Source organism: Silene latifolia, chromosome 1, assembly GCF_048544455.1.
Source record: "Silene latifolia isolate original U9 population chromosome 1, ASM4854445v1, whole genome shotgun sequence".
Taxonomy (NCBI): Eukaryota; Viridiplantae; Streptophyta; class Magnoliopsida; order Caryophyllales; family Caryophyllaceae; genus Silene; species Silene latifolia.
Window position 1 is genome coordinate 152,909,504 of NC_133526.1, and position 25,421 is coordinate 152,934,924.

Here is a 25,421-nt window from a genome sequence, read left to right on the forward strand (position 1 = left end):
AGAAAAATAAGGCAATCAAGAAGGCGGAAAAAGCAAAAAGGTTGTGTGCTAACTGTAAGCGCAAGGGCAACCACGACAAAAGGAATTGTCCATATGATTTTGCAGACCTTCCTCCAAAGAACCAGGTTTGCATTCATCTACGCAACTACATCTGATATTAATCAAGTATTTTATTTATCTGTTTATCTTATTTTGAGAATCCCAAAGGTTGCTTTGTGAATCCCAGTCTTAATTTGTGAATCCTGGTCTTGTTATGTGAATCACATATCTTTATTTGTGAATCACGAAATGAGACGATTGTATGTAGTACCTGATATAATTCCTCACTTTTATTATTGTACATTTAATGTTTGTAAACATCTTTCTAATTCCAGCTGTGTCTTTTGCGTAGGGAGAGCTAGCGGACGAAGAAGTAGAAGAGGAAGGGGATGAGGATGAATAATGAAGGAAAGAGTCTTCTTAAGCCTTGAGAAATAGATATGATGATTGAAGAAGACACTGACAATGTTGAAAGGAGCAGACTTTTAGTTTGGCAACATATTATTTATTCGTTTCCAAAAATATGGACATCTTATTTGTTTATCTTATTTTTGTGAATCTGAGAGGTTCTGTTGTGAATGTAAGAGGTTGTTTTATGAATCTTAAATCTTAATATGTACAAAAGACCTGGAAATCTTATTTGTTGGTATTAATTTGTGAATCCTATTAGAAAGGAACGGACAACTGGCTAAGCGGTCTTATTTTGTGAATGACACAATTTAAACATTATTTCATGAATCTTACCGTGTGAATGACAATATATAAATCACATTTATTACCTTCAAACAAGATAGGGACTCTAAATAGAAAATGCCTAAGTACATCTTCTATTCTGTAAGTGCCTCATACTACCTTTTTCGGATTGTTTTGAAATCCGCAACTCGTCATGACCTTTTTCTAATTGAATACATAGGATATGAATACATAGAATAAAAGTAAAATGATCATTATCACCTTCAACCAAATCACCATCTGTGAAGTTAATAAAATATAACCAACATTATAAAAAAAAAGTACAGTACAAATTAATAATCCGGAAAGTAGTTGCGGATTTCAAAACGAATATTACTGAAAACATCATTATCACCTTCAGCCCAATCCACCGGGTCGTTCTCCCATGCAAGCGGAATTGTCTCGAACTCAAAGGAAGGCCCCTTCGCATACAAATATGCGACCAGTCCCAAATCATCTCTATTAGCAACCCATAAATATGGTCCGGACGGAGGTTTAACGTTTTCAAACCACCACCTCGAAGCTTCATTATTATAAAAAGCGCGCTCCAGTTTGCGCGCTTGAAGGAAGCAATTGCGTTCATCTCCCCCTCCAAACTCGATCATTGCATGTCCCTTGAACGTCCCATTGTCGAATAGCCGGGTGGATAGCTTGAACTAAATTCAATCCAGCACCCCGAATAATTTCTACTAATCTGTTAAGATCATATGAGAGAGTTTCCTTTCCAAACCCATCTCTTGTGCTTGGCAAATTATGAAGAATGCACATCACAGGTTTGACGTACGATATTTCGGAACGGCGTCCGAAACTTTCTACTGAATCAAAGGATGCATCAGATTCATAGCCATCAGATTTATAGCCATCAGATTCATAGCCATCAGATTCATACGATGCATCAGATGAATTATTAGAAGACATAATGGTTTTAGGGGGAATTTACTATGGATTAAGTTTGAAGTTTCGGGATAGACGGGTATGGAGGGTTAAATAAATAGATGTGAAACAAAGATAATGAAACAAAGAGATGTGAAACAAAACCTATTTATATAGAAACAAACCGATTGATGAAACAAAGAGATGCATCAGATGCAATGGATAGAGTTGAAATGTGTTTGGTGTGAAACGCTTAAATAAAGAGAATGAATGAATGGTTTGTGTGAAACGTTGTAAATAACAACATTCATGGCACTTGCCACGATGTGTAGAAATGTCTAGAAATGTGTATGTGTGGTAAATAATTAACACAGGTGAAATGTTTGAAATATGTAAATGACGGTTTAATCCAAAAAGAATCACAGGTCTTAATTTGTGAATCCTGGGTCTTGTTATGTGAATCACATATCTTAATTTGTGAATCCTGGAGCAGTCTTTTAGTTTGGCAACATATTTATTTGTTTATCTTATTTTTGTGAATCTGAGAGATTCTTGTGTGAATGTAAGAGGTTTTTTTATGAATCTTAAATCTTAATATGTACAAAAGACCTGGAAATCTTATTTGTTGGTATTAATTTGTGAATCCTGGGTCTAATTTTCGCGATTATTAGGAAGATTCGTAATCTTATTAGAAAGGAACAGTCAAACTCGGCTAAACGGTCTTATTTTGTGAACGACACAATTTAAATATTATTTCATGAATCTTACCGTGTGAATGACAATATATAAATCCGAGGTCTAATATTGTGAATCGACTTGTTTTGTGAATCCATCTTTTGTGAATATCGTCTTTTTTTTTTTTTTTTGAATCTCAGACATTCTTATTCTTTTGTAAATCTCAGGTCTCATTTTATCGACTTATTTTGTGATTCCATCTGTTTGTGAATATCGTCTTTTTTTTTTTTTTTGAATCTCAGACATTCTTTTGTGAATCTCAGGTCTAATTTTGCGAATCAGACGCTTTATAAATCATCCACGTTAAATTTCACAACTTCAAGAGACTAATCAATTCCATTGATTAAAGTCAACTATTACAAACGGAGATCTACTAAATAAGCAGATTAGCACCCAACTAAATGACTAATAACATATTCACTAGAATACTTGATAGATCCTGCATATACCATCTAATACTATACTAACATAATACTTGATTGTATCCACCACAAGTTAAATCCCACGCATAAGGGACAAATGCCTCCGACGAACCAACCGAGATAATAAGTAAGTATACACTGCATAACACCCAAAACTCACAGCAAAAGAATAAATGCTGCCCCGTTTCTACTACACGATCACAAAGACAATCATGAAGAATAAATTCCCAACCAGAGAAGCATACACTCAAAGAACGATCTCCCTGCTTCACATCATATCACCACCATAGACAAGCACATCTTGCTACTTATACTCCTATATCGAAAAACACATACAATATTTCAAAATATATACACGGACAAGCATGGCTCGCTACTATTCAAAATATCGCGGATACTATGAATGAATGGGGACTTGATATGCAAAAGTTATTAAAGAACCGGAACTGTACCGTTCTAGTATTTGCATCCCATGAAAGTAGTTGCATCATTACGGACTTTCAAAATCGGCATTTTCTCGCAATTGTAAGAAATTATAGTTGAAATTAATGAACAACACAGCTTTCAAATACTGATTTCATGTACGTATCTTTGTTCAACTTGTTTCTTACCCGATAATTGTCTGGATTCTGCCAATCACCGAGATCACAGTCCAACATACTCAAATACCTCAACACGTGAACTCCACAATCAAAACTGAATGTAGTATAGTGTTCAACTGTTTAGTAAACAATATTTAATTTCCGTAAAGCAGACACATTAGGGAATAACTTACTTATTTGATTGTTGAGGAACTTTGAGAGTTATAACCCTGTGAGAGTGCAGAAACCGCATGGGATAATATGACGGGGAACTACGTGCCAAAATAGGAGATAATTTGGCCACTGAAAATGTTTCGAGTTAATACGATTATACACTAAAAATGTTTTATATACTCGATTCACAAACCGTCAAGGGTTAGATTAGGCAAATAATTAATACCATGTCTATGGTTGTATTATGTACATCATAAGACTGTACGCAGTTGCTTGAGTTGAGGATGTAATTCGTTTTACTATCCATATCGCATATACAAGCCCACCAATGTTTGTCTTTGATCAGCGGTATAAAAACCTGATATAATAAAGATTAGTCTCCAATTTACAGCCCTACATGTCCACCACAAAAAAAAAAAAAAAAAAAAAATAATAAAAAAAAAAATATTGTGGAGGGACCAGACCTTTCGGATTGTGGCACCATTCACCGGTTTGTATGTCCCACTGATGTATTGATTCCAAATACAAGGGTTTTTCTTCTTTGTACAGTTCTACATACCACAAAAGATGATTTTACAAACCATATCAATTTGGGATAATCAAGATACTTGAATATTTAAACAAGTTCAAAGCTAACCACGATGACAAATCGATGGCAAGTCTGAAGATCCGGTCGATGAAGTGTCGTCTTAATCCCAAACATATCAATCACCTAAAAAAAACAATATTAGGAATGAAACAAAAGATTACAGATAATACAATGGAATGAACGCTGATAGTAGACTACTTACTTGATCCATAACCCACTGACGCGGTCTAAGCGTAGATAAACCCGCTCGTGTGACTTCCATCCACTCAGTACACACCATAGCCTCGCTGTAGTAAGGCACATTAAGAAACATTACTAGAATTAAAGTAAAGGGGCAAGGGAAAAGCACAAAAAAATAAAAGTAAAGGGGAAAAATACTTACTGTATGACATCTCTTCCTTTGCGGTGCCAAATAACCTTCACAAGGTGGTCTTGAGAATAAGGTAGACGCGCGGTAGCCCCGACAAATATTAATAAGACAGCTTAAGATCTGTGATTCACAAATCAAGATATTTGATTCACATAATAAGACCAACGATTCAGAAATTAAGAACAACAGATAAAACCAAAAATAACATCTAAGATTCACAACACATGATTAATAAGGGAATGGGTCATACATAGGCACACAATTCCACTCTTCTGCACTTCGTTCGACAGTAGCTTTCAACATGTTGTCACCGGAGGTCATAATTCGAAGGCATAACTTCAATGCATAGCGTTTCAGTTGACTTACCTATAAATGCAAAACAAAAAGTCCTTATAATTATTCCAAAGTTCACAGAACGGCCCCAGTTTTCAGAAATTAACTCCGTGTCCGACAAATCTAACTCTCAGGTTCACAAGGTTAAGTAAAGGTATCTTACAGAAGTTATAATTAAAGGACAGTCAGTTTTGTTCCCTTTGTAATGCTCCAACAGGTGAAACAAATAGACGCCGGTATCCATTTCACCGGACTTCAAAATTGAAGGAGGGATAAACAACTCGAGGCATCATGTCGCCATGCTGCGAATCTTGGTGAAACCCAATTAATGAGCCTGTCTTTTCTGCCGCACGACACAACCTAAATTAGCACTTAATTATGTGGATGTGTTACATGCTTGTCAAACACTTTGATCGTGAATTCACAGATTTGCATAACCAGAAATGGAGGAAAAGACGCACCGTAGGTTGCACATAATCTGAATAGTTAACATCTACTCCATTCATAGGGTGTATGACTGTCAATTTATTCCATCGAAGGTCGAAACAAAAGAAGAACGGTGGGCATGATGTAGACATGATTGGAGTGCAAATCTGAAAACAAGACAAGATGAAATGAAAAGAAGAACATAAAGATGAAAATAGGTTTCACAAAACATAATAACACCAAACCAAAACTTACTAATTGAATCAAGAAACATCAATATTTTCCGGACAACCCGGGGAACTAACACCGTCATTGGAGTATGGAACAAATAAACGAACAGGAGAATCCGGTGATTTCAACTTCTCATTCTTGTTTAGGATCTCACACCAAATATTTACAGACTTGAACATACTCGATCACCTTCGGGTATAGTCCTCAACATGCTCCTTGTCAATCTCTCGAGTGTTACTTTGAAAAAGAGTATCACCGCACTCAACAATCAAAACAATCGATTCGCAAAACAAGCCGTCGATTCGCAAAAACAGTCTATTGGATTCACAATATAAGCCCTACGATTTATAAATTGTCCGATTCACAAAATGAGACCTGAGATTTACAAAACAAGGTCATAGTCAAAATACCTTTGTTCTCTTTGTTGAGCAAAGCCCGAAATCCAACAAAGATTTTCTCCTCCCTATTAAAAGCGATATAACACCGATGTTTCTTTGGAGATACGGAGATCGATAGGCAAAGAATTGAATTATCTCTCTTCTAGGACGCACAATAGCAGGAGTATTGACATCAACATTATTGACATCAACATTAGTGACATCAACAGGATCAGAAACTGATGGTACCGATAATGTAGGAAATCTGGTTCCCTCATCCTCTTCCCTCTGACACTGAACTATTCTTTCCTCACCTTGTATGCTTTCCTCACCTGGTCCCTCTTCGTCTGCTTTCTGGCACGGACCGGTGGTTTCATCACCGACAAACGGTTTCCATGACGACGACGAATGTAATGGGTGAGTGACCAATGGTTTTTCGGGCAATTGCTCGATTCTTCCACACACGTTTGGAGATGGTGGACGGACGACTGGAATCATTGGAGTATCAGGTAAATCAATAACAATTGGGGGTTCGGCTAGTTCGACAACTGGTGTTGGTGTTGGTGTTGGTGTTGGCTGGGACTGAGGATCAATAGACCTGTCTTCTTCAGAAGACAAAAAATGATCGTCGTCTGCTCAGCGACCTCCACCGTGGGCAATCCGATGGGGTTGGCAATCTTGGTTTACGACGTTTCCGAATGGGTTTGCTTGTCACTTTGGGATCCGTGCACGAATCGGTACAAAAGTGTCATCCATAATTTCCAATGCCGCACGTAAATCAGCGTCGGACCATCCACCCATCCTGTCCACATCGTCCTTAACAACGTGATCATTCTCCACAACATTCGCTCCCATGGATAACGTGTTTCCAACGATATTATTGACCACGTTGTCCAAATTCACTTCACCATCCTCATCCTTCTTAGCATCCTCATTATTACCCATCTCTATATTTTCCTCCTTATTCCCATCATCGGCATTTTCTTCATCCCCAACATTCTCATCAAACTCATCCTGTTGGGATGAAATATACCCGTCCGCAATACCATTAACGGCTGCCACCATAGTAGAGACCGCTGCTGAGGAAGGTAGCTTGTTCGTAGCTTGAATAGCAAGAGATCTGTACTTAGCGAAAGTCTATGACCGCTACCTTTGCGGCGTCAGCAAGTTTGTGAACAATCTCACACTTACTGTCACTAAGGCCATCAGTTTCCTTGTCACCGCAATGTGGAATGTCAGACCCTATATCTGGTATGCCTTCTTCAATGGTTGATTTGGACTGAACATGCTCAAGCTTTGTGACCGGTGGCTGAGGTGCGGGTGCGAGTGTGTGGTAGCTCATGACAAGGGGAGGCTCCACAGAACCTTGACCAAAACCTTTTTCCCTTCAACTCTGTTTAATTCTTTTTGCAATTTTTTCTTTCGTCCAATTACAACAAGTTGGAAACTTTCTTACGACCAATCTTGATTTGTAGACGAAACGGTCCAAGTAAATGTACACGAGCACCATAATGGGTCCACCAAAAAAATTATCTCCTTTCAAACGTTTGACATCTCTCCACTCCTCCTTTTGCCAAGACTCAACTTGGTCACCAACTTCATTTGATGAAATTGCACCAATTGAATTCCGGAATCAGTGAAGTATCACCTAAACTTTTCAAAATCCTCAAACTTGCGCGATTCCCTTGTACACCACCCAACAGAGACGAGAATATGTAAACGATGAAATTTCGTTTAAAGTCATCTCCACCATCTTTCTGCATGGATAATTTGTTCAAGACGTGGTGATCATCGATATATTTGTGTGGATATTGCTTTCGGAAGTTTTCCAACGTAGCTAAATAAGCAGGGCACTTATCCACATGTGACGCTTCCTCAACAGGTCTTGAACCCATTGGAATGTTCAGGCAAAGATGGATGTCCTCCTCTAATACAGGGAGTTTTTTGTCAAATAACCATCCCTTTGCTGGGTTGTAATTGGACACTAGCCAATAAGCAAGGTCCCCGGGAACCTTGTCTGTTTCAATCATTAACAGACCGCCAAAGCCCATGTCTTTTATAGCTTGAATCTGCTGATCGCTCGGTGGATTTTCCGTATCTTTCAGAAAGTTGTACAACCCTTTTGGCGACATTCGAGTCCTCACTGTAGGCAGTCCCTCTGAACGCACCCTCTGTTTTTTTGCTGGCGCAGAAGCGCTTGCTTGCACAACCGCCTGTGATGGTCGCTTCATCTTGTAGCCTGTTTCACAATAATCATCTTTAGCGTCACAAAATAAGCTGAAAGGATACACAAAACATAAGAACTAAGATTTATATAGTCTATTTTGGGGGGATATGACCTGAGATTCAAAAAATAACTCTCCAGTTTCACGAAATAACCTCAAGGATTCTTTTCAATAAGGCATAAGAGTTATATAGTCGAATGTGAGGAGTAGACCTGAGATTCACAAAATAACACCCCAGATTCACAAATAAACACCCCAGATTCATAAAATGTATATAGTCTGAATTCAGGGATAAGACCTGAGATGCACAAAATAAACTCCCAGTTTCACAAAATAAGCTATAGGATTCAAAAATAAGCTAACAGTAGGGGGCCGGGTGTCCTAAAACGGGACGGGAAAGGGTTTAGGGTTTGATTAGGCGGATCCGCTACCGCGGATCCGCCTAATCCAACCCTAAACCCTTTCCCTTGTACATAGTCATTCGACCAACGACAAGACCAAAAGACACCCTAGGAGGGGACGGGTGAACCCCTTTTGGGGACGGAGTTAACGAGAGGGGCCGGGTGTCCTAAAACGGGACGGGAAAGGGTTTAGGGTTGGGTTAGGCGGATCCGCTACCGCGGAACCGCCTAACCCAACCCTAAACCCTTTCCCTTGTACATAGTCATTCGACCAACGACAACACCAAAAGACACCCTAGGAGGGGACGGGTGAACCCTTTTTGGGGTACGGGGTTAACGATAGGGGGCGGGTGTCCTAAAGCGGGACGGGAAAGGGTTTAGGGTTGGGTTAGGCGGATCGCTGCGAACCGCCTAACCCAACCCTAAACCCTTTCCCTTGTACATAGTCATTCGACCAACGACAAGACCAAAAGACACCCTAAGAGGGGACGGGTGAACCCTTTTTGGGGGACGGGGTTAACAAAGCAGGGGGCCGGTGTCCTAAAACGGGACGGGAAAGGGTTTAGGGTTGGGTTAGGCGGATCCGCTACCACGCGAACCGCCTAACCCAACCCTAAACCCTTTCCCTTGTACATAGTCATTCGACCAACGACAAGACCAAAAGACACCCTAGGAGGGGACGGGTGAACCCTTTTTGGGGGACGGGGTTAACGATAGAGGGGCCGGGTGTCCTAAACCGGGACGGGAAAGGGTTTAGGGTTGGGTTAGGCGGATCCGCTGCCGCGAACCGCCCAACCCAACCCTAAACCCTTTCCCTTGTACATAGTCATTCGACCAACGACAAGACCAAAAGACACCCTAGGAGAGAACGGGTGAACCCTTTTTGGGGGACGGGGTTAACGATGAGGGGCCGGAAATGTCAACGGGGCATGAAGTTATTATTGAAGTTATTATTGAAATTGTCATTCGAAGTTATTATGAAACAATAGGGAACGCAAGGATTCACAAAATCAAAGAACACAAAGCAAACTTCATTAATAAAACGTAGTAGTCATACATTATATTTATAAACTATCGACAATAGAACACGGCAAACAAGATAGCAACGTTCAATGCCGAAAATTACAAAGATAGTATTTTAGGAAAAGGGATACAAATGTAGGCTATAGGTCCATAATAGAAGGTAAATCAATAGAACATGCATCTATACAATTGCGTAATAAGTTGACAAAATAGCAATTGCGCGATGGCTCGTTCAAAGAGACATCACCGGAGGTAAAGAACGGAAGTGTTCATAAATTGTAGCGCGATCAATAGCATTCAGAAGGTTCATGGCACTTGGATGGTTATATTGGTGAAAATGAAGGATGAATTTAGGCGACATATTATCGATCGACAAACATTTGCACGTTTGGAAGATTAGGTTAGCACCCCTATGAATAATTAGAATACCCTCCACATGGTTGATTTCAAGAGAAAGCCAATATGCAGCGGTTACACCGGAGCATTGGGATGAATAAGAAATAATCGAGACCAATTCCGACACACAATAGCCATATTTGCCTTGTCTTCAAAGGCATCAAGTTTAGAAAATATATTATGCATAACTCCTTGAATATTGAAAACAGAATGTTGTGAGTGATAGCGAGGGGAAGATAATTTAACTTCTCGCCAAATCGGCTTCCTTAAAAGACAAACTGATTGCATTTTGTTTTTGACACATAAGTCTGCACGAAATGACGATTCGTCTTCTTCAAAAGCATTAACGACACACCCTTTGCACCAAGACTCCATAATTCACTAAAAAATAATAATAGGAACGCATAGTAGGTTAGTAACTAAATGAATAAGTTTCACAATGGCAGATCTAGGTTTCACAACAACTACTCCAAGATTCACAAAATCAAGTATAAGATTCACGTAATTATGAATCAACATTACAAAGATCGAGAGACGTAACAGAATCTCATCAAGTGCATGCCAGCTAAATTATTATGAAAGTTGTATTCAAAGTTATTATGAAAGATATATGCTCGAGGATTGACAAAATAAAAGGAAAGTAAACTTCATTAATGGAACATAGTATTCATACATTATGTTGATACAACATCCGAAATAGAAAACTACTGATTACATATTTATACAAGGGTGCCTTAGCAAGTATACAAAAGTAAGATTAAATACTAACGGTGATAGACCTAAGTACACCGACCGACAACTAAACATAATAGGTTCATTTGAAATATAATTGAGTAGCTACATTCCCTATCACGCAAGGGTACAACTTTAAGTCCTACAACCGTGTTCACAAGGTATTACCGTCCTCATATTCACACAAAGCCAGACAATTCCTTGTGTTGTATTATAAGGGCATTGTAGGCAAGCTTTCTTTAGATGTACAAGAAAGCAAATATATCAAAGATGAAGATGAGGACGATGAAGATAATCGATCCCTCCAAAACAAGTCTTTCTCATGGCATATATGTTACGCCATATCCCACCATTTGGTGTTGCTCATTTAGCCAGGAAACCGTCACAACTAGAAGGCCGGGCTAAATGAGCAACACAAATGTTGGGATATGGCGAAAAATATAGGTCGTGAGAAAGACTTGTTTGTAGGGATCGATCTTCATCGTTATCATCTTCATCTATGATACATATTCTTTCTACTAGTACATGGAAAGAAAGGTAACCTAAAATTCCGTTTTAATACAACCCAAGGAATTGTACAGATGAGGCAGAGTTTGAGCATAGTAATACCTTAAGAACACATTTGTAAGACTCAAAAGTGTACCCTTGCGTAATAGGGAATGTAGCTACTAAATTATATTTCAAATTACCAGTACTAGTCCCTACGATCGACAAGTCATCCGGAAGATAGCATATCCATTTAATGAGCTCAAACTCTGCCTCTTCAAATATATCGATTACCCGACCCGTACACCAAGTGTCCATAGTTGGCAATGTATACGTAGACAGGAGCAATTGACCTAGGCATATAAATAACTAACACATTCGAGACAAAAATAAATGAAAATAACTAAAACATAATAAGTAATACATTTCATACACATACACAAAATGTCATGTTTCGTATAAGTACATTCCAGATAAGTAGGATTAAAAGCCATATCAAAACAAGGCAAAGCATTCAGATGAAGTTTTACAAATGACCAACTATGGACAAAGTGGTCTATAGGTTTCGCAAGATAAGGTCTATGCTTCAGACAAACATTCACATAAACTCATCATAAAAAGATGACAATCATGAGGCAGGTTTAACTTCCTGCATTGTAATGAGAATGATTCGCAAAATATTGCACCGTTCACAAAATATTTCACCAGATTCACAAAAACGACTCCAAAATTCACAAAATTAACTCGGGTTTAACAACGACACATCAGTCCAATATTCACAATATCACCTCCAAGTTTCATGATACACAAACACAGGTTTAACTTCCTGCATTATAATGAGAATGATTCACAAAATATTCCACCGTTCACAAAATATTCCACCAGATTCACAAAAACGACTCCAAAATTCACAAAATTAACTCAGGTTTAACAACAACACATCAGACCAATATTCACAATATCACCTCCAAGTTTCATGATACACAAACACAGACCTATGTCGACATTGCAGAATCAACAGAGCGAGCACCACAACAACAACAACAACAAAAAAGCACAATATTAACAAAAACGAAACATATTAAGCAATGAACAATGAGAAAAACCTAATAAACAAAAATTGACGAAGAAAGTATTGAAGAGAGCGAACAGGACATACAAATAGTAGATCAAAAATGCTCCGAAATTGATTTTGCTGCGTTCGTACTGACCGGATAATTCTTCGAGGATGATTAAAACCTGCATTATAATGAAAATGATTTAGTAATACATTATCGAAACAAATAGTAGATTGAAAAGCGTCTGAAAAAAGTAGATCTACAATAATTGATCGAAAATGAAGGAAATTAGTGATACGAACGAGAATATCACATACCTAGATCCGAAAAAGGACGACCGAACAGAGATGATGATGATGATGACGATCGCGATCAAAATATCAGATGATTCAGACGATGATGAACGAAGTTAATCGAAAAAACGTAGTTGAGTGTTGAGGGTGGAGTAAATGCGTGAAAGAAATAGACAGGGAGAGAGAGAGAGAGAGGAGAGAGAGAGTAAAATGGAGTAAATGAAGTTGTTGGCTGGCATTTGTTTTGAGGGTATGATTAAATAGGGACACGTGGCAGCATCTGGTGCGTCTATAGTTATTAGATCGACGGTTTAGAAGGTGTCCAAATTACCTCACCCTAAGAAGGGTGCCTCACATGATTCAATCTCTCTCTCTCTCTCTCTCTCTCTCTATATATATATATATATATATATATATATATATATATATATATATATATATATATATATAGAGTGAAGTTCAAATGAGTCCACCTAAAATGGTGAGTCCACTAAGTCCTAATCCTAGCCATTGATCTTTAAGATTGATGGTTGAGATTTGAAAATTTTAAGATAAAAACTTTAATGTTTTATAAATGAAACTTTAATTTATGAGTGTAACTTTAATTCTTTACAATTATAACTTTAATATTTAAGTTCATTTTATAAATAAAAATTTAAATTAATGATATAAAATTTTATTTTAAATATATAAAATTGATTTTTGAGTGTAAATTTAGTGTTGATGGTGCAATTTTAATGCTAAAATTTGAAACTTTAATTTTTTTTGACAATTTCTAATATAAAAATTTGAATTTATTTAATTTTACTGATTTATAAATGTAATTTTAATGTTTTACGAGTGAAACTTTAATTTTAAAAATTGAAACTTTAATTTTTTTAGCCATTTTCTAATATAAAAATTTAAATTTTTTTAATTTTACTAATTTATAAATATAACTTTAATGTTTTACGAGTCAAACTTTAATGCGAAAAATTGAAACTTTAAGTTTTTTAAACGATTTTTAATATAAAACTTTGAATTTAATTAATTTTACTGATTTATAAATTTTATGTAAATAATGTAATTTCATGAATGCAACTTTAATGTTTTACGATTGTAACTTTAATCATAATTTTTGAAACTTTTTTATTTCTCGAAGAAATGTAATTTTAGTCCATGTGAAACTTTAGTCATGTACCGTGAAACTTTAATCGTGAAACTTTAATAAATATCCATGAAACTTTAGTCCGTATCTTTGAAAGATTAATCCATATCACCACGTCAAAACCCCATGACCACGACACCAACACCACCGCCTCTGACCACCAGCCACCACCCTCGCACCATTATGTCCACCCTGCAAAAACCGCCACCACGCACTACCAAACTGAAAAAAAAAAAAAAGAGAAAGGAGAAGGCAAAGAGGCGGTAAAGGCACCGAGCAGGCGAGCATCACAACGACAACCCCACACCACCACACGACACCCTCAACCACCACCACCATAAATCTGAAAAATAAAAAAAAAGGGGAAAGAGGCGGCAGCCACCAACCGCCCCCCAACCACGCAATCACCACGACACCATTAGCAAACACCACCATCAGCAAACCAAATCTTATAAAAAAAAAAGTAAAAGCAGAAGGCGGCGGCAGAAAAAGACGAGAAGCAAGGGGAAGAAGAAGAAGGAGAAAGGGGTAGAGCAGGTGGCGGCGTGGAGACGGACGTTTTGGCAGCCGGTGGCAGAGAAGAGGACGACCGAGGCGGCAGCGGAGGAAGGCGGAACCTTTGAAGCAAGAAATATTTAGGGGACGGGAGAGGAGAGGAGGTGCGGGGATGTGTTGGTCGGGTGGTGGAGGATGGCAGCAGAACTGGTGGAGGGTGGTGGCTGTGGAGTTGGAGAGAGAAGGTAGGGAGAAAGAGAGAGAAGAGAAAAGTGTGTTTGTGAGGCAGTTGAAATGAAATATTTAGGGTTTTGTGTTTTTATATAGGCTTTTTTTTTTAGATTTAATCTTACCCCTTGATTTTGTTCTAATCTAATGGCTAGAATTAGGACTCATGGACTCATCTAAGGGAGGTGGACTTACTTGAACCTAATTCTATATATATATATATATATATATATATATATATATATATATATATATATATATATATATATATATATATATATGATTAACCCACCTAATCCAGAGGTGATCAGCTTTAGCAGCTATCCACCACACATACTTCCCAAGCATAGCAATGTTCCAATTCCTGCAATTCACCACCCCTAATCCTACACATTTTTTCTCTTGACAGATCTTTTCCCAAGCTACTGCAGGTACTTTCAGATATTGGTCAGAACCAGACCACAAATAGTTCCTACAAATCCTCTCCACCCTATCAATAACAGTTAAAGGAATTACAAAGATTCTGGTCCAGTAAGAGTGTAGCTGGGTGAGAACACTCTTAACTAACACCAGCCTCCCTGCATAGCTCAATTTCCTAGACTCCCAACTTCTGATTCTGGCAACAATTTTTTCAACTAGCCTAGTACAATCACCAATAACCATCCTTTTATAAGAGATAGGCACACCAAGGTACCTAACGGGGAAGCTCCCAATTTTGACACCAGAAATATTGAGCACATAATCAATCTTCTTCTGCCTCATCCCATTAAAATAAATATCTGACTTATCACAGTTCATCTCAAGCCCAGATGCAGCAGAGAAAGTGGCAAAAGCCCTTAAAAGAACTATGAGTGACTGCCTATCCCCCCTGCAAAACATTAAGAGGTCATCTGCAAAACACAGATGACTCAACTTCAATGGCTTGCATAATGGGTGAAAATTAAAGTCCATACTTTGTGTCACCTCACATAAAATCCTGCTTAAATATTCCATACAGACAGTAAAGAATAAAGATCAGAGGGGACATTGGGTCCCCCTGTCTTATCCCCCTCTAACCCTGAAAGTATCCAAAGGTATTTCCATTTAAACTAAGAGTAAACCAAGGGGTGGAGACACAGACCATAATCCAATGCACCATCTGATCAGGAAACCCAAGGGCTTGCAACATTTGCTTAATAAAAGGTCATTCAATGGAGTCATAAGCCTTTTTAAGGTCAATCTTCATGATACTTCTAGGGGAACATGTCTTCCTATTGTACAACCTCACTAGGTCATGACAAATAAGGATATTATCAACTATATCTCTCCCTTAATAAAAGCACTTTAATTTGCACTAATTATATCAGGGAGAATGTCAGCAAGCCTATTACAGATAACCTTAGAGATAGTTTTATATAGGACATTGCAACAAGCAAGCCTATTACAGAAATGAAATTAAATTTCACTTTTGGTCAAATTTATGGAACCTAATTACAATATTTGAAACTTAAGGAGATTAATTTCAAAAATGGTCAAAGTAAAGGAGGTTATTTACCACTTTTGGAGTTTTATAATGGACACTTGCCGACTATATTAAGTAGGGTTCAATTCTATTACGCTTCTCGGATAAGAGGCAAACAAGCAAAAGCAGCATATTTACAACTTGAAATGAGTGGTAATAGACCATATACACGAGTTCTACCCAGCATCCTTGTAAACCTTTAATTCTTTAACCAAAAAACCAGGGCGTTGAATTTCAGTTCGAAACAGGGAACTCTAATAGATCCGAGACAACATGAAATCATCCCTGAAATGGCAAAGTCATTCTTTGATAATGTGCCTGTTGTAGAAACTATGCACAACATTATCACTTTCATATTACTTGTAATATATATATGCTTAATACGAGACCCAGACCTGCAATATTCACAACTACACAACTCTTGTTTTCTCTTTAATTTTGACGATCCCCTCCCCTTCTGTCTTCAACCGACACTTCGCAATGATGTCATAGCTCAGGGAGACTCGTCAAAGGCCATCACCTACACCACACAAACAAGATTAGCGAGTATGAGCATATACAACTACAAATTATATTACTACGTCCGTTCCAAAATTATTGTTCTCATTTCCATTTGACTTTGGCAGTAAATTGATGTTAACTTTGATCAGTAATTGCTCATAATTTTGAAGAGATGCGATGTAAAATTGTCATGTTTTATATTTGTCAAAACTACTCGTTTTCCCATTCCACTAGCTTGCACAGATACGCTAAACAGAGGAGAGAAAGGAATGTGGTGCAAGTGTGCAACCATTGAAGTATCGCAGGGGAAAGAAGGTTCAAAGTTCTCTACATTTGATTAAAATACTCCTTCCCAAAGTAAATTAAATGTACGGAACTAGTTTAAAATACCGGTCAACGTGAACATCATTTAACCACCAAATTCAAAGAGGGCGATAAAAATGGGATGGATAGGGGTAAGCTCTGTCCATAAAAATCACACATGCCCCATAATTTTACAAAAATAATGCAGAGGGAGTAAATTCAAGCTGCCCCCAAACATGTATTCATTTCTTTCGTAATTGTTTCGTGCAAATGACAAAGGAGGGGTCAAATTGAAACATACACAGTTGCATTTGTGTCATGATTGTTATCAAACTATAATCTTTATGATCAATCGGGGAGATGTGGCTTTGTACCACAAAGAGTCTCTCAAATCCAACTCAATCTCATATTATCATCAAAAAAAATTAGCCAATACAAGTATGATACTACCCTTATTAGTTCAAATGAGCTAGAAAAGTAACTACTTTTGTAAACTAAGCCACTCACCTGACATATGCTGATGCCTCGTTGCACAAGAGACAAGAGCATAATTACAAATCAGAATTCTATTGATACCGAGACTGTTTGTGTGGGATATTCATTTGTGGAGTGAAACAGTCAAGCCTGCTTTATTTAGGAGATAATGAATTTGAGCTTTAATGGCTACAAATGAAATGAAGCAGAATTCATCGGGATAGTTTTTTCAGTAAAGCTGGACACTCTTCCCCCACCTCACCATAGTCGGGTTTTGGGAACCTTTAATCATATCACTATTGAACAAAAGGAGACTGATCATATGATTATATACGTAATAAGTAAACCATTAACGCATTTCAACACAAGATAACTCATGAAGCAGTACCACATAAATCCAAGGACTAAGATAAAAAAAATATCGCCCAACTCCTATGTAGTTACCCCACCTCCAAACAACCATACACACCGAGAGAGGTTTGGCGACCTTCAACTTCAAGCACTGACAGTACCTTAGAAACCCAATTTCGGAAGTGTTTGATTGCATGGAAATAATAGTGCATTAACAAAAGAGATTGATACCTTTCCACATACTGGGCAGTTCTCACTTCGCTCCATCCACTCATAGATGCACCCTAAATGAAAATGATGGGAGCACTTGGTCACTATCTTTGGGTTCTCTTCAGTGTAGTCTGTGTCAATGATGCACAAGGCAGAAGATACTATTAGGATTTCAGAATCAAAGAGAAGGGATATTCACTATTCAGGCACTAGGAGAAATAAAAACTGAATTTTGAGATGTGTAATTTATACTAACGAATAAACAAGGGAAAAGAAAGCTATAAGACGAACAAAAGAACAACAACGTTATCGCAGGTGGCAGGGTAAAGGAATGTCAGTGTACGCAGCCAAACCACTTATATTAGCACTAGGGAGAGAATTTTCCTTGATAGCTCAAAATCAAAAATTGTATCACAAAGTGCATCAAAAAAAATTAATTTTTGCAATACAAAGAAGTGCAGCCAGTTTATAATGTCTGATTCCATCCAAGAAGCCATTTATGAAAGATAGCAACTGACAAACGGAAACATTACCTTCAAGACATGTTGGACAAACATCTTCATCCTCTGATGACGAATAAAAATAACCCATAACTGTTGTGGCTTTAGCTGAAGAAAGCTTCACAGAAGATTTGCGATTCTCTTTAGAACCATCTTCACAAGTAGACTCATTCCACTTCTCCCCTGTACTGAGAGGGTCAGAATCAGAATCAATATCACTTCTTCTGAGGGGCTCCGCTTCATCATGTGAATGGCTGGAACCCTTCTCCCGTCTAGAAAACAGTCCATCCCGCTGCAAACGATAATATCTAGGATCCGCATCATAAGGCAAGGGCCTCGGAGGAGAGCGGTACATATCAACTAGAGAATTGTCAGTTGACACCGCATTACTCGGCGAACCTTGGATAGATGAAGTGATAGCTTGAACTTCCCCCCTTCGGAATAATGAAGAATACTGTATACACAATAGAGACAACCCCACAAAAATATTAATTACAATGTCCCATTTAGTGTTTGGAATACACCATTATGTAAAAAAAAATTAAAAAAAAATAAAAAAATTAAAAAAATAAAGGAGCAAAAATGATGGCCAAAAACACACTCCCTCCGTCCCGGTCAATTGTTGTCCTTTGGTTTTGGCACAAAGACCAACGAATGAGGGAGCCAATTATAAGATGACAAGTGGACTAAATTGGATGTGAATGATCAAATTACTCGTCAAATGCAATCCTAAAATAGAAAGGACAACAATTGAGTGAGACACCCCAAAATGGAAAAGGACAACAAATGACCGGGACGGAGGGAGTATTAATTATCTTCTCGCAGTCCCTGGATCCCACACACAACATCGATCCCCCACACATTACAGTAAAAAAACATTATTGAGCTCTTCAAACATAGAATGGGTTGCATAACTGTATTGCATCTAACTGAAACTTTAGAAGTCTGTCTTTGGAGAAACATCTACACTATGGGTCTCGAACTTTGAGTCTTTGATCCCTTCAAGAGAAAACCTCTTCAAGGTTTTAATGAACAAATCTCTTTCCTCGATCAAGGTAGAAGGAAAAGATGTGCTAAGTTGCAAATGATTCTCTTTTAAATGAAACACATACCTACATGCCTAAACACCCTTACCATCCACCCGACCCACAAATGGCAGAGTTCCTTTCCTTGTCTCTCTTTTGCATTCTCAGCCTTATTCTCCCACCAAATCTTGACAAAGACCAGAGATCTCAAAAGTTTCAATGGATCAACCTAACCATCCTCCAATAAATAACTTGCAGACTGGGCTGTAACAACTTACAGCCTGCTTCATATCTTCCAATACAAATATACAATGAAAGTAACATTGTCAATAGTCTGCAGCGACATCTACTTCAACGATGTAATTAATCACCTATAACCTAGCATTCATCATGATGAGACATGCCAAACAGTGTCTAGATTATACATGTTTGATTTATGAATAGCTCGTGCAGCTTTAGTTTTTCCTCTCAAATTATCTCCTTTGAGGTGCTTACTCGCACTCATCAAAAAAGGTCTAGACTCTTGACAAAGATCAGTAATAGGCCAGTAATCATATACACAAGAATTTCAAGTATTTATCCATTATTAAAAGAGCTAAGGAGTAATGAGAAATTAATAGTATAGACAGGTATGTTTTTGGCCTCAGTCACGATCCAACTCAATGAAATTCAAAGCGAGAAAAAGAGAAAGACAAACATATGGAGATGCCGAAATTCAGTAATGTACCATATGAAAGAAATTTTGAAGGAAACAATTAAGACAAACACAGTTCCTATAAATGGAACTGTTTCTGTTGACATAGTCTTCTAAATCCTCCACGTGCAAACAGGAACAAATTGTGCCCATGATTGTGTCTAATACGCTGCTACTCTGATAATCGTTAAACCAGATGCACAGCCTGCTCACTGTGATTTTGTGCTCTGGCAACTGGCAGGCAGATGAAATGAGAGAGGGCACTCAGCCCGCAGAAGGTTGTTGCCTCTACGAACTACTACCCTCTCTCCCCTTGGGGAGCAAAGTCGTTAATGTCCAATGTGGTATAGTTGATGAGTGAATTAGCAACTTCCTTAGCCTGAAAGTAAAGCAACAATACAACAAAAACAACAATACAGCCTTAATCCCAAACTGATTAGCAGACTCAAAAAAATCTGTCTAATGTAGCTGAAATTGAGTCTAATAGCTACAGAAATACAAATCCCAATTCCGCTCCCAAAGCAAGTAAACCATCATGACACAATTGAAACCTATACAAGATACATGCACTGAACTAATCATCTACTAATCCATCATCACTCAACCAAAAAAATTGACAGAATTTCAACAATTTCGAACGTAAATAAGAAGAAAGGACAGCTCTTTCAACGGTAGCATGATTTATACCGCAAAAATTGCAACTTTTGCCCATGATAGTTGATGAAATAAACCTCAAAATTAACACAAACCCAGAACATAAATTTTAAGAGCTAAGTATTAACAAAACCCAAAATCACACATCTGAAATATATTCAAAATATGGAAGAATTGCATGAAATAGAAGGCAAAAATGCAAAGCCAGAGATTTCACTCAGGATCCAACAGTAAAACATGCAAAATTCAGATACCCATTTCATAAAATCACTGCCCATGTATCATCAAACCTTTAAAACACAATTACAGCAAGAAATTACATGAAAATCTAAAGGAAAAATGAAAAAGATGGTACCTTTAAAAGGGATACAAATAGATACCCTGATAGTGATAATCAGACAGGTAAATAAGGAAAAAAGAGGTAATTAACCCAGAAATCTGAAGTCAATTACTCCAAAAAAGAAAAAATAAAAGGGGGGAAGGACAGAAGAAAGGGATTGAGAATTTAGGAAGAAAATAAAGTAAAGAATCGCGGAATTAAAGCGAATTGAGAGGGTGGTGACTGGTGGTGGGTAGAGGTGAGAAAGAAGGTGCACTGACGACCATCTTTGTTTTCATTATTCCCATTTGTGATGCTTTATTATTTGGAGTCCGTTTTTGAAATAATGCTCAAAAATAAAAGAATTGTCGTTTTGGGTCGGTTTTGAAAACATTTATCGAAATGGTGTCCACGTAGGCTCGGTTTTGACGAGCCTGTATGAGGCTTAAACACGCCATACGTATTGGCGTGTTTACTTCAATGAACACGCCATACGTAATGGCGTGTTTAGGCAGTCTAGAATTCTAACCAAAGTCAGTAGCAACATAAGGAAAGAAATAGAACACGCCATTACGTATGGCGTGTCTTTAGAAGTAAACACGCCATTACATATGGCGTGTTTTAGACAAATTTCTTACCTAAGTCCAAAGAGCTACCATAATGGAAGAAAATAGAACACGCCATACGTAATGGCGTGTCTTAAGAGAGAAACACGCCAATACGTATGGCGTGTTTAGGCAGATTCTTTTTTTTTTTTAGTATATCCGTCCCTTTCTACCAAATTAAACAAAACATTCATCATCTCCGCCTCACAAACACCAAGTGCGATAGAACAAACCTCAACAAACCTCACTCCCCTTCTTATTTCTTCACCTCACACTCATCTCCCTGTGAATCTCCCAGGCGTATCTCCCGCATTATATTGGGTTTTTGCTTTTCAAATTACACATTCTACCTAATTAGCAAGGTAATTTAATTCTATTAACTTATTTAATTTCATCTTTTGAATGTAGATTTTGCTTATTTTGTCTTCATTGTTGGTAATTATGTTGTTTTGTACCTAGATCTACAACTTATATGTGTTAATTTAAGGTTGTTTAAAAAAAGCCCCAAATTTTCGAAACCCTAATTAGGTAGGATGAACGATTTCTGATTTTTAATTGTTGTTTAGGTATGTATTTTAGGGAAATTAGGTTATTGGTAGTTGATTTATACTAAATTTGTTCATTTTTTTTTTTATAGAATGGAAATTTGTGATTTTCCTCTTATTTGTTATTGGGATGGAGAAGTGTTGGAGCAAAATGGATGTGTAACCTATAGAGGAGGGAATCAATGTTTTATTCTAGCTAGTACAAAGATGACATATCTTGAATTAGTTGAAGAGATTTATAAGGGAATCGATGTTCAAAGTTTGGGTACTCAATTGAAGGTAATGATGAAATTTCCGAGTGCCGGGTGTTTCAAAATTGTTCCCCTTAATAATGAGGGAGCCTTTAAAGCGTTATGGGCAAGTATTCGTCATTCACATGCTCCTTCAATGGACATATTTGTAGAAGTTTCTACTAGTCAAATTGTCATTCCTACACCAAGTATTAGGCTAGATGATGTTGCTCAATTTGTTTCACTTGAAACTAATTACGTAAATGATGGGGAATTTTATGGTAACTTAGAAGGTGATGAGATTGATGAGGAATTGGCAATACTTGATGAGAATTTGTTGGCAAATGAAGAAGATGGTGATGATGATCTTGTCTTTGCTAGTGCTCCCATCGTTGAGTTTAATAAGATTGATCAATTAGATGAGGATGAATTGAATAGGCGGAAAACTTGGGAAAATATGGTAAGATATGAACATGGGAAAGAGTTTGCGGTTGGACAAGTGTTCCCAAACAAAGCTTCACTTAGCGATGAGGTGACATCATATTGTGTTAAAGCAAATCAATTTTTCAAAGTTGCCGAATCAAAGCCTAATACTATTACCTTCAAATGTGGCCGGATTCCTACACCATGTAATTGGCGGTTAAGGGCTACACAAAAAGACTTTCATTCTGAAGTTTTTACCATTGTGACATACAAAGGTCCTCATGATGAGTCTTGTGTTTGTGACATGGTACCTCAAGACCACATGAATTTGAAACGAGCATTCATAAGTCATGAGATTCGTAACCTTGTTGAGGGAGATTGGGGATATAAAGTAAACTCTGTTGTTACTTATATTTTAGATAAGTATGGTTACACAATTTCATACACCAAAGCTTGGAATGCAAAACAAAGAGCAATTGAGGAAATATTTGGAGATTGGGATAAATCATATGAGTTGCTACCTCGTTACATGCAAGGCTTAAAAGAATCTAATCCTGGCGCTATTGTTCAATTTTATACAACACCAACAACGAACCCAAATGTGCAAAAATTCAAGCGTGTTTTTGGGCATTTAAACCATGTATTGATGGCTTTGAACATTGTCGGCCAGTTTTAAGCATTGATGGAACCCACTTATATGGAAAGTTCAAGGGAACAATTTTGACAGCTATGTCAATTGATGCTAATAATCAAATTTTCCCGGTTGCTTTTGCTATTGTTGAAGCCGAAAATACCGATAGTTGGCCTTGGTTTATGTCATGCATAAGAGTATTTGTTACCAAAAGAAGTGGGTTGTGTGTCATTTCCGATAGACACAAAGGGATTATGAAAGCAATGAGTGAAGTTGGTAGTGGGTGGGAGGAGCCGTATGCCTATCATAGGGTTTGCATTCGTCATTTGGCTTCAAATGTTAATACAAGATTTAGAAATACTGCAGTTAAAGAAATGTTTGGGTCAACGGTAATGCAATTACAAAACAAGAAGTTTGACATAGGATTTCGTCGCCTAGGTGAGTTGAATAGAGAGGCACAACAATATGTTGTTGAAATTGGAATAAAGAAGTGGTCAATTTGCCATGATGGTGGACATAGATATGGAATATTGACTACTAATTTGGCGGAGGCATTTAATAATGTTCTTAAAGGAGCACGTTTTCTACCCGTAACGGCACTCATAAAGTGTGTATTTTTTAGAGTTAATGCATACTTTGTTGAGCGACGTGAGTTTGCAAGGAAACGGTTGATGAAGGGGCTTCATTATAGTCCGAAGATTACAACCTTGTTGGAGGAAAATTGCCAAAAAGGAGCATACCATAAGGTTGTGGCTTTTGACCATGTCGGAGGGGTGTACCAAGTCACAACACGTAGAGGTTCTCGACCCATGTCACATGGTAACCATTTGCACACCGTTGATTTATCCAAGAGGACATGTACTTGTAACAAGTTCCAAACATACAAGTATCCATGTTCACATGTGTATGCCGTTTGTAAAAAGAAGGGTTTAAATGCTACTCAATTTGTGGACATCGCCTATTCTACCGGAGAACACTTAGCTTCATATGCTTCTAAATTTCACCCTTTGAAAGATGAGGCTTATTGGGGTCCTTACAATGGGCCTAAAATAGTGTGCGATGAGCAAAATAAACGGGGAAAAGGAAGACGGAAGAATAAAAGATTTCTTAATGAAATGGATGAGAAGAGTAAGAACAAGGTCACATGTAGTTTGTGTCGTGGTTTAGGCCACAATAAAAAAACATCTATTTATATTTATAATAAAACTTAAAATTTGGTGGTTATTCTTGGTGTTTTTTACTCCATCATCTTAACATTGTGTAGGGCATAAATATATACTAATGCCATTAGATAGCACTCTGTAAGGTAGAGCTCATCAAGTGCGGATCGGCCCGTTCGGCCCAGCCCGTTCGACCCGCTAAAATAGCGGGCTTGGACAAGATAAATAAAAAATTAAACGGGTAACGGACAAGAAAACTAAGCCCGCTAGAATAAATGGACGGGCTTGCACTAAACAAAATTGCCTATGCGCGGCCCGCTATTAAAAGTAACCTTATAAAAGTCCTCAAAAACCCTCAATCCTTCGACGTTCTCTGCTCATTTCATTTACAATTTGTACACTCTAAACCAATTAGGTAGCGCAAATGAATACTTATTTCTTACGTATAAGTGGAAAATTGTCGGTATTTACACTTGTCGTATAAAGATTCTTCGAGAATGGACATGCTAACGGGATTGTCGTATAAAGATAATACCTTTTAAGTATTTATTACACGGGAGTGTATGTAACCGCTAACAATGCCGCACAAAGACCAAGGCAAAAATGAACTTTTGATGTTTGTAGTAGAACATTGTCAAACTTGTGTTTTTTCCAAAATTTAGTAAACTTATCATTTGAAAATTAGTATACTTTCTTAAGGGTAAGCTTTTAAAGACAATTGTTAAGTTTTAGTGGGATGTAGTGATAACAAACTCGTGTTTTAATAGAAACACTATTTTCTGTATTTGATTTTAGTCAGGCCCGCGGGCCAGCCCGCTCTTTTGAAGTGGGCGGGTACGGACAGTGGAAACTGGCCCGCTTAGCGGGCTCGGGCTATAAAATAAGGCCCGTCGGACACTTTTTTAGCATTTGGGCCCGGCCCGTGTCCG

At 37.8% G+C, this 25,421-nt stretch overlaps 3 protein-coding genes across 3 annotated transcripts; 1 reads left to right on the forward strand and 2 right to left on the reverse strand.

Annotated features, from left to right (window-relative positions):
* Positions 1-13,759: 13,759 nt before the first annotated feature.
* On the reverse strand, positions 13,760-15,534 carry LOC141658401 (uncharacterized). The gene is made up of 4 exons (XM_074465386.1): positions 15,423-15,534; positions 15,330-15,342; positions 14,659-15,234; positions 13,760-13,865 (listed from the first exon to the last, which is right to left on the reverse strand). The coding sequence occupies exons 1-4, from the start codon at positions 15,532-15,534 to the stop codon at positions 13,760-13,762; spliced, it is 807 nt and encodes a 268-aa protein (XP_074321487.1).
* Positions 15,535-15,934: 400 nt separating this feature from the next.
* LOC141610683 (E3 ubiquitin-protein ligase At3g02290-like) lies at positions 15,935-21,227 on the reverse strand. The gene is made up of 5 exons (XM_074428900.1): positions 20,935-21,227; positions 19,959-20,304; positions 18,240-18,660; positions 17,728-17,837; positions 15,935-16,387 (listed from the first exon to the last, which is right to left on the reverse strand). The coding sequence occupies exons 2-5, from the start codon at positions 20,076-20,078 to the stop codon at positions 16,361-16,363; spliced, it is 678 nt and encodes a 225-aa protein (XP_074285001.1). The 5' UTR covers positions 20,079-20,304; positions 20,935-21,227; the 3' UTR covers positions 15,935-16,360.
* Positions 21,228-23,430: 2,203 nt separating this feature from the next.
* Positions 23,431-24,637, forward strand: LOC141658418 (uncharacterized). Its single transcript, XM_074465387.1, has 2 exons — positions 23,431-24,478; positions 24,597-24,637. The coding sequence occupies exons 1-2, from the start codon at positions 23,431-23,433 to the stop codon at positions 24,635-24,637; spliced, it is 1,089 nt and encodes a 362-aa protein (XP_074321488.1).
* Positions 24,638-25,421: the final 784 nt, after the last annotated feature.